The 14634-nt window shown below is 51.9% G+C and overlaps 1 protein-coding gene and 1 non-coding gene across 23 annotated transcripts in view; both read left to right on the top strand.

The window, feature by feature from the left end:
* Positions 1-297: 297 nt before the first annotated feature.
* LOC123571437 (U6 spliceosomal RNA) lies at positions 298-404 on the top strand. Its single transcript, XR_006695601.1, has one exon. It is a non-coding gene; the product is annotated as a U6 spliceosomal RNA (small nuclear RNA).
* Positions 405-1216: 812 nt separating this feature from the next.
* The window catches only part of OTUD5 (OTU deubiquitinase 5), a 36734-nt gene continuing 23316 nt past the window's right edge, over positions 1217-14634 (top strand). For 10 of the 22 annotated variants that reach the window (XM_074030038.1, XM_074030037.1, XM_074030036.1 and 7 more), the window contains exon 1: positions 1217-2599. In XM_074030038.1, the coding sequence (XP_073886139.1) occupies positions 2006-2599 (594 nt within the window). In that variant the 5' untranslated portion in view covers positions 1217-2005. The remainder of the gene's footprint in view (positions 2600-14634) is intronic. The other 12 variants (XM_074030045.1, XM_074030043.1, XM_074030040.1 and 9 more) reach the window with 2 other exon arrangements.

Raw genomic sequence — 14634 nt, 5'->3', positions numbered from 1 at the left:
ACCATTCCCTGAGGTAGTCTGGGCAGGCATTATCATTCCCGTTTTACACACGGGTAATCTCAAAAGCAACACAATGACTTGCTCAAGATCATACAGTTGGTAATGGTCCATCTGTGCCTGGAACTGAGGTCTTTCTGGCTCCAAAGCCTACGATCCTTCCACTGCACCACCATGCAGACTACTTTATTGAACACTTCCTATGTGCTGGGCACAACACCAGGCCCTTCAGAAGCATTAATCTCTGATCCTCAGATTGGAATTATCATTGCCAATTTATAGAATAGAAATTGAGGATGGGTGCTCACTTCGCACCACATATACTAAACTTAGAACGATACAGAGAAGATTAGCATGGCACTATGCGAAAGGATGACACGCAAATACGTGAAGCGTTCTATAAAAAAGTAAACAACAATAACAAAAATTGAGGACGGGGTGGGAGTTAAATGACTGACAAAGATCAATCAGACAGGAAGCGCAGAGCTAGAATTAGCGTGTAGCTCTCCAGCTACTCAATAGCAGGGATTCTGCCAACCCCATTTCGAGACGCTGACTGGTGACAGAGCTGATTCATAAACCTCGATCGACCCAAGCAAACTCAGTTTTAGAAAAAGGCTGGGCTTGGCCAGGCGCGGTGACTCACGCCTGTAATCCCAGCACTCTGCGAAGCCGAGGCGGGAGGATCGCTTGAGCCCAGGAGGTGGAGATCAGCCTGGGCAACATAGCGAGACTTTGTCCCTACAAAAAAGTGAAAAAAAAATTAGCCGGGCGTAGTGGTGCGCGCTTGCGGTTCCAGCTATTCGGGAGACTGAGGCGGGAGGATCGCTTGAACCTTGGAGTTGGAGTTTGCAGTGAGCTATGATCGCGCCACCGCATTCCAGCCTGGGCGACAGAGTGAGACCCCCGTCTCGATTAGAGGGGGGGGGAAAAAAAAAAAAAAAAAAAAAAAAAAAAAAAGGCTGGGCCGCGCCTGCGCACTAGCCATAGGGCCGGGGAGGTCAACCCGAGGGCGAGAGTGCTGTGGTGCCAGAGAAGGCGTGTCTGTTTCCCAAACAACCACTGTCCCCACGGTGCTTGTCTGTCCCAAGGTTGGTCGGTATGACGCGAGTGACGGCGTCTTTTAGCCAATCACCGCAGAACTCAGGCTGTTGCCGGGGTGAAGCGGTGTCCGCCTCCCCCGGAAGGATATTTGTAGGTGGGTGGGACCGGAAGTGACGCTACAGGGGAATGCTATGCTCTGGGAGTGTTGATGTTTTCCAGTCATTCCGGCTGACAGCGTTCAAGTTGGAAGCCTGGAGGGGAGGTGTTTTTCCTGTCGTACGTGGGACAGGCCACGCTGTCCGTCCGCAGTACCGACGACTGCGAGTCAGAGCTTCGGGGAGAAAAGTGAAGAGCAAGACGGGACCGACGGGGAGAAAGGCTGGGAACCAGGGTGTCGACTTTGACTGAAATTTGAGACGGAGGGCACCGGAGGGCGAGCACTCGCCTGTGATTGGCCCGTGGGCGTCGTCGAGGACCCACGCAGCTGCTCAATTGGTTGGTGTTCGCAATTGTTGTGGCTGCGGCGGCGATTTTGCCCACGTACTTCCGAGCAAGGGGCGGGGCTGTGCCCTGGCGCGCGTGCGCAGCGCCCCGGGGCCCCACCCGGTAGTGCAAGAACCTGCGAGGGGGCGGAGCGAAGAGGTGCTTGTTTTGGTTCTGTTTCCTTTGAAGCAGAAGGCCGGAACAAGCGTAGCAATAAATTTGCTGGACTTGGAGAGAAGGTTCCGACAAACTCGCCGCACTGCCTTCATCTTGGACTTTACATCCGGGTTCTCCTCCCGGCGTGACCCGCGCGCCGCCGCCGCCGCCGCCGCCGAGGGTTCTCGAACCGGTGCCGCGATCCCTTTATCCGGGTTTCGCCGTTCCCGTCGTGCTTAGCGCACTACACTAGCCCCCCCTCATCCGGGTTCTCTCCCGGCGTGCCTCGCGCCGGGTTTGTTGGGGGGTACTCGGCGGTGCAGCCATGACTATACTCCCCAAAAAGAAGCCGCCGCCTCCCGACGCCGACCCCGCCAACGAGCCGCCGCCGCCCGGGCCGCTGCCCCCGGCGCCGCGGCGCGGCGGGGGTGTGGGCGTGGGCGGCGGCGGCACGGGCGTGGGCGGCGGCGATCGCGACCGTGACTCCGGCGTCGTGGGGGCCCGTCCGCGAGCTTCGCCACCGCCTCAAGGCCCGCTACCAGGACCGCCGGGCGCACTTCATCGCTGGGCGCTGGCCGTGCCGCCTGGTGCAGTGGCGGGTCCCCGGCCACAACAGGCTTCTCCACCTCCTTGCGGGGGCCCAGGTGGTCCCGGCGGCGGTCCCGGCGACGCGCTGGGCGCAGCGGCGGCGGGTGTGGGTGCCGCGGGCGTGGTGGTGGGTGTGGGTGGTGCCGTAGGCGTGGGCGGCTGCTGCTCCGGGCCTGGGCACAGCAAGCGGCGACGTCAAGCTCCCGGGGTTGGCGCGGTTGGCGGGGGCAGTCCCGAGCGTGAGGAGGTCGGCGCAGGCTACAACAGTGAGGACGAGTATGAGGCGGCTGCAGCACGCATCGAGGCTATGGACCCTGCCACTGTCGAGCAGGTAAGAGCTGCGGGATGAGGGGTGGGCGGCTACGGCAGATGGGACCCCCAGACTGTGAAGAGCCTCAAGGAAGGCTGTTTGAGATCGCCCCAAGGGATTTAGGCGTTTTCACTGGGCCTGATAGTCTTCTCTGGTGGTAGGGGTGTGAGATGCCTTCTTTCCTCCCCTCCAGGGATTTGGGGCTAGAGGCCTACGATAAGGTGGCAGACTTAAAGATGGGATCCGAGGCCTCTTTTAGGGTCTGTAATCGTCATTTCAGTCCTTGGGACCTCATCTTGTAGGGCCAATAGGTGGGAATTCTCCAAGAGACACAGGTAGGATCGCGCCCCTCTTGAGCAGGAGTCTCAGGTCTTCCAAAAGACCTAGGTCTGTGTTCAGTGGCTTAAGAGCTCTTTTCCTTTGGGATAGAAGTTTGAGATTCCTCCTCCAGGAAAGTCAAATAAGGTGGAGACCTCAGAGATCGGGTCTGAACATCCCCAAGGAGCCTAAGCCCTTTCAAGAGTCTAAGACACTCTGCATGTAGGACAGTCCTCTCCTGCTTCGCTAGGTAACACGGCACAGGACCACTGAATAGCCAGACCTGAGACCTCAAGGGTCCTAAGTCTGTCTTCAGGGGCCTGAGAGTCCTTATTGTAGAATCAAGGTCCTGACACACACACACACACACACACACACACACCCTTTAAGGACAGGGATCTTCTAAGCTTTTTCCAGGGATGTAAGACTTTTCGCAGGGAGATATGATTCCCTTGCCCTTGGGGACAGGGACCGAAACCAACACCCAAGGACCAGCAGCTTTACTTGAGTACAAGAGACTCATCCGCTTTCTGAGTGACAAAGGTCTGCATTTCCTATCAGTGGCTGAGACCTACCTCTTCGGAGACAAGGCCCTGACTCTCTTCAGGATCTTAAGCTTCTTGTAAGAAGAGATGGGCCCTCAGCACCCCCACCAGGGGCCTGAACCTTTCTTCAGGAAAATGAAGACTCACAGCGTTGGATCCTAGGGCCTAAGATCCACCTGCTTATGGACTGAGGTTTTTAGAGACCGAGTCTGAGGCCTCTTTGGGGGCGTGGTGTTCTGCTGCAAAGGTCTCAGACAAGGTGAAGCCTTAGGAGATTCTTCTTCTCAAGACTAGTGTCTGAGTGGTTTTGGGGGTCCGAGACTCCCTACCCCACAAGCATATGTGACCTTTTTACCCCAATTATAAGGGACTGAAACATACCTTGATACAGTATCTCATTTTCCCTTTTGTAACAGGGGTTTGAGGCCCTCCCCTCTTTGGGCCTAAGCTTCTTGTCAGGGACATATGACCCTTGCCTTGGGAACTTGAGCCTGAGACGACTCCTCAGGGGACATGGGCAACATGGGATCCCAGAGATCATGTCTGGGGCCTCCCTACAGATCTCTGCCTACATTTAAGGGCCTGAGACCCACTCTGCCAAGGACACTTGAGCTTTCCTTCAGGGATGGGAGACTCATACATACCCTGGTGACTTGTGTGTCTAGAGGTAAGGTCTGAGCTTCCTCCTCAAGGATCTTAAGGTGTACCCCTGAGAAACAGGAGGACTCCTCCCCCGACGCCTGAGCCCTGAGACCCTTCCCTTGGGGCATGGATAAAGGATCCCTGTGGAACAGGGTCCTGAGTCTACCTCCAAGGGTTTGAATCCTACCTCAGGTGTGCGAAGGCCTGTTCCCCACCTTAGGACCTGATTTCTGAACCTGTCCTTAGGGTACTGTCACCTCACCTCAGACAACATACATACACCCTAGTCATAGGGGTCATTTAGGGATGTAAGATTTCCTGCCTCGGGGACTTGGGCCTCAGATTCCCAATTCCTTTCGGGGACATGAGTAGAGTAGGATTCTGAGGAAAAGAGTCTGGGCCCGAGCTTCCTCTCTGGGACAAGATATCGTTTGCCTTAGGGACTGGGGCCTGGCTCCCACTTGGGCATGAGGCTCTCCCCCTACCACACCAGGGATTCCTTTCTGTACCGGGAGAGGAACGTGAGGTCATCCTCTCCCATTGGACAGAAGGACCTGGATGCTCTTCAGGGTCATATGAACCCCTTATCCTGAGCTCCCTCGTGGCCAGGGCCAAGAAGATCCTCTTCCTTTCTATGAGAAGATTGTCAGGTCCTGGGGACATGGAGTCTGGAGCCTCCCTTCTGAAACCAGGAGCGATTCAGAGTTTCTCCCTGACCTAGCTATGCTTGCTTCTCACCTCTAGATCATATAATAAGTTTTGAACTGCTTTTGACAAGCTTTTTTCTTCCCAGGGACAGGAAAGGGGTTTGGGACATCGCCACTCTGGGGAAATTCTCCTCCCACATTCCTTTTCCCCTTGGCTCAGGTAAATCTTTCTGTACTTCACAGGGGCCCCAAGCCTTGTCTTGAGCTCCCTGTTCTTGTTCCCTTCCTCCCATCATTAATTCTGGCATGATAAGCCATCTGTACTCAAGGGTCAGGACCAGTTATTTCTTCTCTCTGTGGTTGGGTAGTTTCTTTCCTTCTCTAGAAACAGGGAGCCATACATCCCTGGTTCCATCGACAGAGAGAAAGAACATCCTGTGCTGCCATGGTAACTCAAAAACACCTTGCAGTGTGCCCCTTGCAGTCCCTCTCTTATACTTGTCCCCATAAGAACATGGGAGTAAGCCGGGCATAGTGGTCCATACCTGTAGTCCCAGCTACTTGGGAGGCTGAGGCGGGAGGATCACTTGAGCCCTGGAGTTCAAGACCTGTTTGGCAACATAGTGAGACGTCATCTTTTTTTTTTTTTTTTTTTTGAGACGGAGTCTCGCTCTGTCGCCTAGGCTGGAGTGCAGTGGCGCGATCTCCGCTCACTGCAAGCTCCGCCGCCTCCCAGGTTCACGCCATTCTCCTGCTTCAGCCTCCCTAGAAGCTGGGACTACAGGCGCCCGCCACCACGCCCAGCTAATTTTTTTGTATTTTTAGTAGAGATGTGGTTTCACCGTGTTCACCAGGATGGTCTCGATCTCCTGACTTCGTGATCTGCCCGCCTCGGCCTCCCAAAGTGCTGGGATTACAGGTGTGAGCCACCGCGCCCAGCTGACCTCATCTTTATTAATTAAAAAACAGAATATGAAAATCAAGTTCTGTGGGTTCATGAAACCTGCCCTTCCCAATGACAGGAGAGGCTTTCTGTCCCCACACTTTTTGGGACAAATAAGGTGATCCTCTTTTCCCTGCCTCACGTGGTCCAACTTGAGAACTTTTGGGGATGAGAAGAGGGAAGATTCCTCCTGCCACCCCAGTCTTGGTCCTAAACTATCACTAGGGGTGTTTGTAGCCTGGAGGTCAGTTGGATCCCTTGGGAAGAGAGGCTTCGTTAAGAGGGAGTCTGGATGGCGATTCTGGGGTTCTGACTACTTGGGCTTCCTCTTTGTCCTGATTCTCTTGTATCCCTACTTCCTTTAGGAGTCTTTGGCACCGTGGGGTCCAGGTGCTGGGTGGGTGGTGATGTCAGGGGTTCCCAGGCATGGCTGTCTTGCTGAGAGTCTGCTCTATGAAAAGGTTGGCCTGTAAGCATCCTGAGTTTGGAGACCCTACAGAACTCTTTTGAGAAGAGGCATGTGAACTGAGGTGGTGGAAAAAGCTGAGCGTGGCACCATAGTTGATGCCTGGGTTCCAACTCTGGGTCTTTCAGGGCTTTGCTGGATGAAGCAGGGTAGGTTCTACCTATGCGCTCTGGGCCTCAGTTTCCTCACTGGCTAGGCAAGATGCTGGTCAGGTGTTGTTTGGGATTTTAGGGAACTCAGTCCAAAGCTCTCTGGACCTGGAGGTGGCAAAGAATGGTGGATGTCTTTTGAGGAGGAACTGGGTTTCTTCCCTCTCATCCTGGCTCCCTCTCAGCCATCCAAGCTTGGTGGGCAGGACAAGCAGCCTGTTTTGTGTGAGGCTCACGGTGGATGAACAGCCTTTTTTTGTGGGCAGCCCTGTTGTAATGAACAAGCTTAGTGGGATTTCCTGTCAGGAGGCCTGTTGGATAGTGGTGTGGAGGTAGAGTTGTGTGTGGAGTTGGGGCTTTGGAGCAAGGCAAGCTTTGAGCCATCATCCCTCAATTCTCTCATCACCTTCCAGACTTCAGCACCTCCTCCTTACCTGCTTTATAGCTTTAGGTAAACTACTTCCCCCCTCAGCTGCCCTTTTTGCAAAAGTTTGTCCGTGCCCAGGTGTGTCTGATCTTGCTCACCTTGGACCTTGACTGGTTCTTCCTCTTGCCCAGAATGGGCAGTTTGCCCCAGGTTCATCTTCGTTCTTCCTAGGAGCCTTTGTCCACTCCTAGTAACCTATCTTTGGTAGCAAAAGCCCTTCATTTGGCATCTAGGAACCTGCTGATTTCTTGGGTTCTTCTTACCCCAACTGGAATTGGGTAGCTAGCTGGTGGGAAAGCAGGAAGGGGTCTTTTCCCAGGCAATGTGGATTTCAGTCCTGTTTCTGCAGTAAGCTTTTGTGTGGTCTTCAGCCAGTTCCCTTTTCTGGTTCTTGGTTTCTCCCTCCATGAAATGGGTAGTGGTGAGGAGGGAGGTTGGACTCATTGCTCTGAAGCAAGTTATAGTCTCTTCCCTGTTGCCACTCCCCTCACCCTTCATGAAAGTTTTAAGTGGGACCCCTTGGCCTTTGGGGGTTGTGGTAGGACATTTCAAGCAGTGTTCAGCATCCTTCTTGGCTGGTGCTGAGCCCTTGGGTGTGTTTCTTTTAACAACTTTAATGAGATGTAATTCATGTACCATGCTATTCACCTATTTGAAGTGTACAGTTCAGTGGCTTTTAGTATATTCACAGATCGGTGCGTCCATCACATCACTACAGTCAATTTTAGAACATTTTCATCACCTTAAAGAGAAATCCAGCACTCCTTTTTTTTTTTTTTTTTTTTTTTTTTTTTTTTTTTTTTTGAGACGGAGTCTCGCTGTGTCGCCCAGGCTGGAGTGCAGTGGCCGGATCTCAGCTCGCTGCAAGCTCTGCCTCCCGGGTTTTTACGCCATTCTCCTGCCTCAGCCTCCCGAGTAGCCGGGACTACAGGCGCCCGCCACCTCGCCCGGCTAGTTTTTTGTATTTTTTAGTAGAGACGGGGTTTCACCGTGTTAGCCAGGATGGTCTCGAACTCCTGACCTCGTGATCCGCCCGTCTCGGCCTCCCAAAGTGCTGGGATTACAGGCTTGAGCCACCGCACCCGGCCAAATCCAGCATTCTTTAGCCATGATCCCCCAATTTCCTCATCCCCTTCCAGCCTCTGGCAACTACTAATCTACTTTCTGGCTTAATTTGTCTATTTTGGATGTTTCATGTAAATGGAATAATAGAATATGCAGTTATTTGTTATGTGGCTTTTTTCACTTAGCATAATATGTTAAAGGCTTATCCATGTTGTAGCATGTATCAGTACTTCATTCCTTTCTATTACTGAATAACAGGATCTTGGGTTGTTTTTGTTTTTGTTTTTGAGGTGGAGTCTCGCTCTGCTGCCCAGGCTGGAGTGCAGTGGCGCAATGTCAGCTCACTGCAACCTCCGGCTCCTGGGTTCAAGTGATTCTCCTGCCTCAGCCTCCCGAGTAGCTGGGACTACAGGCATCCGCCACCGTGCCTGGGTAATTTTTGTATATTTAGTAGATATGGGGTTTTACCATGTTGGCAAAGCTGATCTCCTGAACTCCTGACCTCAGGTGATCCGCCTGCCTTGGCCTCCCAAAGTGCTGGGATTACAGGTGTGAGCGACCGCACCCGGGCGATCTTGGAGGTTTTTAATCCCCCTGCCCTCAGTGGCCTAGCCAAATGTTGTTGCCTTGGGCTTCTCCCCTTCTGCCCTGGAGGGCTTGTGTTGGTCCTTAGAGAGTATTGTGTCTATGTTTCTCGTTGGATGGGTTGCCTGTGGTTTTTTTTGTTTTTTGTTTGTTTGTTTTGTTTGAGACGGAGTCTCACTCTGTCCCCCAGGCTGGAGTGTAGTGGCGCCATCCCAGCTCGCTGCAACCTCCACCTCCCGGGTTCACGCCATTCTCCTGCCTCAGCCTCCCGAGTAGCTGGAACTACAGGAGCCCACCACCACGCCTGGCTAATAATTTTGTATTTTTAGTAGAGACGGGGTTTCACCGTGTTAGCCAGGGTGGTCTCGATCTCCTGACTTCGTGATCCACCCACCTCGGCCTCCCAAAGTGCTGGGATTACAGGTGTGAGCCACCGTGCCCAGCTCACCTGTTTTGTCCATGGAGCCAGGCTAGTGTTCCTGGGTGCTTTGCTGGAGGGGGTGGTCTTGGCACCAGGGCTGCTGGGACAGAGCTGTGAGTCCCAGAATGCTAAACACCTCTTGGCCATGGGCTCAGGGAAGACATCTGTCCATGAACTGCCACTGCTGCTGCCATCTTTTGCCCCCTTCCTGCTTCAGTGGCAGCTCATCCATCCATAGGCAGGGTCAGTAGTTTCCCATGCTGAGAAGGGAGATTCTAGGCCCCTGCTGCCTTAATTCTGACCTCCTATTCTGGAGGATGGTAGGCAGGTGGACCCTGCAGAGTGGGATCCATGCCATGTTGTCTCACATCCTTGAGGCACTAGGGAACAGACACCAAGGAGTGCTACCAAGAGGGGTGTGTTAGTTTCCTGTGGCTGTTGTGACAAATGTTACCACAGACTAGGTGGTTTAAAACAACAGAAGTTGGCTGGGTGCGGTGGCCCACCCCTGTAATCCCAGCACTTTGAGAGGCTGAGGCGGGTGGATCATGAGGTCAGGAGTTCAAGACCAGCTTGGCCAAGATGGTGAAACCGCATCTCTACTAAAAACAGAAAAATTAGCTGGGTGTGGTGGCGGGTGCCTGTAATCCCAGCTATTCAGGAGGCTGAGGCAGAGAATTGCTTGAACCCAGGAGATGGATTGGAGGTTGCAATGAGGTGGAGGTTTCAGTAAGTTGAGATTGCACCACTGCACTCCAGCCTGGGCGACAGAGAGAGACTCCGTCTCAAGAAAAACAAAACAAAAAACAGAGGTTTATTCTCTCACAATTCTGGAGGCCAGAAGACCAAAATCAGTTTCACTGCTTCCAAATCAAAGTGTTGGCAGGGCCACACTCCTTCTGGAAGCTCTCAAGGAGAATTTAGACCTTTTCTAGCCTCTCGTGGCTGCCAACATTGCTTGGTTTATGGTTGTGTCATTCTAATCTCTGCTTCCATCTTCATCATCGCCTTCTCTGTAAATTTGGTTTCCTTTTCTGTCTGTATTGAATTTCCCTCTGTCTCTCTTTCATAAGGACACTTGTGATTGCATTTAGGTCCTACCTGATACTCCAAGATAAACCCCCTATCTCCAGATTTAATAATGTAAGTTAATTACATCTGCAAACACTTTTTATTTTCTCTTTTTTTTTTGAGACAGAGTCTCGCTTTGTCACCCAGGCACAATCTCGGCTCTCTGCAACCTCCGCCTCCTGGGTTCAAGCTATTCTCCTGCTTCACCCTCCCGAGTAACTGGGATTACATGCACCCACCATCACGCCCGGCTAATTTTTGTATTTTTAGTAGAGATGGGGTTTCGCCATGTTGGCCAGGCTGGTTTCAAACTCCTGACCTCAGGTGATGCACCTGCCTCAGCCTCCCAAAGTGCTGGGATTACAGGCATGAGCCACTGTGCCCGGGCTTTTCTTTTCTTTTCAGACAGGGCCGGCCTCTGTCACCCAGGCTGGAGTGCAGTGGTGTAATCTTGGCTCACTGCACCCTCCACTTCCTGGACTCAAGTGATCCTCCAGCCTCAGCCTCCCGAGTAGCTGGAACCACAGGTGTGAGCCACCATGCCTGGCTAATGTTTGGTGTTTGTTTGTTTTTGAGATGGAGTCTCGCTCTGTCGTCCAGGCTGGAGTACAGTGGTGCGATCTTGGCTCACTGCAACCTTCGCCTCCCAGGTTCCAGCAATTCTCTTGCCTCAGCCTCCTGAGTAGTTGGGATTACAGGCGCCTGCTACCACGCCCGGCTAATTTTTGTATTTTCAGTGGAGATAGGGTTTCACCATGTTGGCCAGGCTGGTCTCGAACTCCTGACCTCAGGCAATCCACCTGCCTCGGCCTCCCAAAGTGCTGCGATTACAGGCGTGAATCACCATGCCTGGCCTGTATTTTTCGTAGAGATGAGATTTCATCATGTTGCCTAGGCTAGTCTTGAACTCTTGAGCTCAAAGTGATCTGCCTGCCTTAGCCTCCCAAAGTGCTGGGATTGCAGGCATGAGCCACCACGTCCGGCTCTACCTTTTTCATTATAAGGTAACATTTATAAGTTCCAGGGGGGTTAGGGTTTGATATATTTGCGTGGCTATTAATCAGCCTACTAGAGAGGCTTTTTTCCTTCCTGGGGAAAGGAAGGGAACTCATTAAGTGGTCTCTTACTGGGCAAAGCCCTGTAATATTTGAGTCTGCCCAGCATCCCTATTATTGGGAGGCTTGGTATCCCCATTCACAGATTGGAAAACTGGCTCAGAGCAGTTCATCACATAGCTAATAATTGGTGGAGCTAGATTAGAACCTAAGTCAGTTGGGTTCCACAGCCTGCTGCTCCAACTTCACTTGGGCCTTTAGACTTCTAGGTTACAGAATCTTGCCTTATCTCCTGGGATCCTCTGGTGTTACGGAGCTTTACTCAGCCTTTTTGTGGAGGCTCAAAGATATGGAGGGACTTTCCCACAGTTCAGAGCCTGGACTTGATCTCCTCAGACCAGGGCATTGTTGGAGCTTAAACTTATCTATGGCTGAGCTATCCCCTACCCCCCACCACTACCAGCCCTTCCTGAGCAACATTTTCTCCCCAAAGGGAGAAAGAGTAGGGCCAGAGCCCAAACTCTTCAGGCTGCTGATGCCAAAGTCAGTGGGTGGCTAGCAGTCCAGCCTCTAGATCCAAGCCTGGATGCCAGTTTGACTGCCCCAGGACCCACACCCTGCAGTGCAAGGGGCTATTCAGTTCTCTTTCATGTTTAGAGACAAACCAGGATATTCCATGGATGGGCTGAGAGCTATGTCCTCTATGCTGTGGCTCATGGGAGCCTTCCGTGTTGCCTCTATACTAGGCTTTGCTGGTATCCAAACTCCAGCTCCTTTCTCTTTCTGCCTTTGTTTTTTTGTTTTTTGTTTTTTTGAGACAGAGTCTTGCTCTGTTACCCAGGCTGGCTAGGGTACAATGGTGCGATCTCGGCTCACTGCAACCTCCACCTCCTGGGTTCAAGTAGTTCTCCCACCTCAGCCTCCCAAGTAGCTGGGATTACAGGCACACGCCACCACGCCCTGCCAATTTTTTGTATTTTTAGTAGAGACTGGGCTTCGCCATGTTGGCCAGGCTGGTCTTGAACTCCTAACCTCAGGTGATCCACCCGCCTTGGCCTCCCAGAGTGCTGGGATTACAGGCGTGAGCCACCATGTCTGGCCTCCTTTCTGCCTTTGTAAAGTGAGGGTAATGTTTCTTGCCACCTGGGCTGTGGTCAGGACAATTAAATGAGGTGACATCACCCTTTGCATCTGGCATGGGGCAGGTATTCAGTTAATATGAGTTCATCGTTCTTCCTGGCCCTCCTTGCTTACCTGCCTAGTACTACCCAGAACTTTAGCTCTACTGAATTCATTGCTGGGCTCCAGGCATCCCTGGTACTTCTTGGCAGAAGTAACTTCATTTCTCACCCAGTTAGCAAGCGTTTTTGGAGGTCTTGGTGTTTTAATCCTTTGGTCAGGTGGCACCTCCTCTCAGGTGCTAGCCTTGATGACTGTGTTTCTTTTTTTTCTTTTTTTTTTTTTTTTTTGAGACGGAGTTTTGCTCTTATTGCCCAGGCTGAAATGCAATGGTATGATCTCAGCTCACTGCAACCTCCACCTCCCGGGTTCAAGCGATTCTCTTGCCTCAGCCTCCTGAGTAGCTGGGATTGCAGGCATTCACCACCACGCCCGGCTAATTTTGTATTTTTTAGTAGAGACGGGGTTTCTCCATGTTGGTCAGGCTGGTCTCAAACTCCCAGCTTCAGGTGATCTGCCCACCTTGGCCTCCCAAAGTGCTGGGTTTACAGTTGTGAACCACCACGCCTGACCTAAAGCCTGTGTTTCTTTTCTTCTTCTTCTTCTTTTTTTTTTTTTTTTTTTTGAGGCAGAGGCAGAGTCTCGCTCTGTCGCCTAGGCTAGAGTGCAGTGGCGGGATCCCGGCTCACTGCAACCTCTGCCTCCCAGGTTCAAGCGATTCTTCTCCCTCAGCCTCCTGATTAGCTGGTATTACAGGCGTGCACCACCATGCCCCGCTATTTTTTTTGTATTTTTTAGTAGAAGCGGGGTTTCACCATGTTGGGCAGGCTGGTCTTGAACTCTTCATCTCAAGTGATCCACCTGCCTCGGCCTCACAAAGTGCTGGGATTACAGGCGAGAGCCACCGTGCCCAGCCTCTTTCTGTTTTACAACACCTGGTGTTTACCTTTTTCACAGCCTTGTTCATAGCTTGTGGTGGTTACCTGTTTCCCTGCCCCTCTGCTAAATAGTTTGTGAGCTTATCAGGAGTGGAGACTAAGTCTGATTCATTTCACTGTCCTCACTGCCCAGCCCGATATCTTACTGAGTAGCTACCTGGTAAATCTTTCTTAGATGGATAAGTAGGAGCCCCTCTCCTGTTTGACCTCCTTTTCGCCTCTCTTTTCCCCCTCTCTCCAAAGGCAGGAAGTTTCTGTGTTCTTTTTTAAGAACCCATTCTTGTGTCAGGTTTGGGACTATAGTTATGGTTGCACCATCCCTGCTGGAGACCCCTGGCTGGGGCAGGCCCATGACTCTGGGAGATGGCTGACCCTGTGTGGCCAGGATGGACTTGGCCATAACTGGCTGGAGTGTGTTAATCCACAGGCTCGGGGGCAAGGAGGGCCACCTGGACCACTGGAATGTTGTGCACAAACAGAAGTCCTTGTGCTGCGCATGGAAGCTCATTAAGGGCTTCCAGGTGCCTTTGTCATCTCTAGAAATCCAGCCACATCTTCCTGGGGTGTGGGCCCTGATGACGGGGCTGGCCGGGTATTCCCTTGTCACCTCTTCCTCCCCTCCTGTCCTGCTACTCACCTAGGATTTGCTGAGGGCCTCTCAGTTGTACATAATCTCCGTGCTGATCTCTTCCCCTTCTGTGACTGGCGACAACTTCCCCCAGTATATGGTACGTTATTTACAAAGCTTCTTTAGGTCCTGAAACTCCTCTGAACCTCTTGACAGCTCTGTCCGGTAGATCAACATATCCCGCATTCCATAGGAAACAGACTGATATCGGACAGCAAGTTTGTGACAAAGCTGGGGTTGGAATCCAGAGCTCTTGCCTTCCAAACCTTGTGCTTACAACTTTGCCAGAGATGCTTCTCCTCTGGCTTTCCTAGGGGATGGGTTCCACCCCTTGCCTGAGCTGGGGAAAAATGGCCTTATGGACAGGTGGGCCCCTATGTCCTGGTCTCTGATACCCCAGATCCTATAAATTCCTGGGCAGGCCTGTGTTCCCAAGGAGCAGGCTTGGGATCCTGTAGTTTGCAGCCCTGTTGCTGGGTCAGGCTGGCTGCTTCTGGTAGCCAGCAGAGGGCGTAAGGGGCCCAGGAAAGGTCTGCTGGTTGGTTTTGTTTTGAAATGAAAATTATGTTTTAAGAGGTTATGTGGTCATTTTTTTTTTTAATCCAAAAATATGCATTTGTACAGGTTCATTTAAGTTGAACCTTCACGGTGCCAGATGTGCTTTGGAATTTAGGAAAAATTCAGAATTTATGAAACTCACCTGGTGTGTATACTTTGTATTACGTAACACCTCCAGCAGGGTCTGAGGCAGCACCTCATAATCAAACACCTGTATGTTTTCTGCATTGAAATATTTGAATATTCACCCCAAGTGGGATAGATTCTTGTCAGTTCTGGTCAGGTTATGATGCCAAATGAATTCGCTAAAGGCTTTTGATTTTCAAAGCTTTTTGGGTTTAGTGTACCTTTATAAAAGAAAAGTGCAGTGAAATCGCTGGTAACACCAGGACTTAGGGATAATATTTTGCTGTCTAGCT

Source organism: Macaca fascicularis, chromosome X (assembly GCF_037993035.2).
Source record: "Macaca fascicularis isolate 582-1 chromosome X, T2T-MFA8v1.1".
NCBI classification, from domain to species: Eukaryota; Metazoa; Chordata; class Mammalia; order Primates; family Cercopithecidae; genus Macaca; species Macaca fascicularis.
This window is presented reverse-complemented; position numbering and strand designations above follow the sequence as displayed.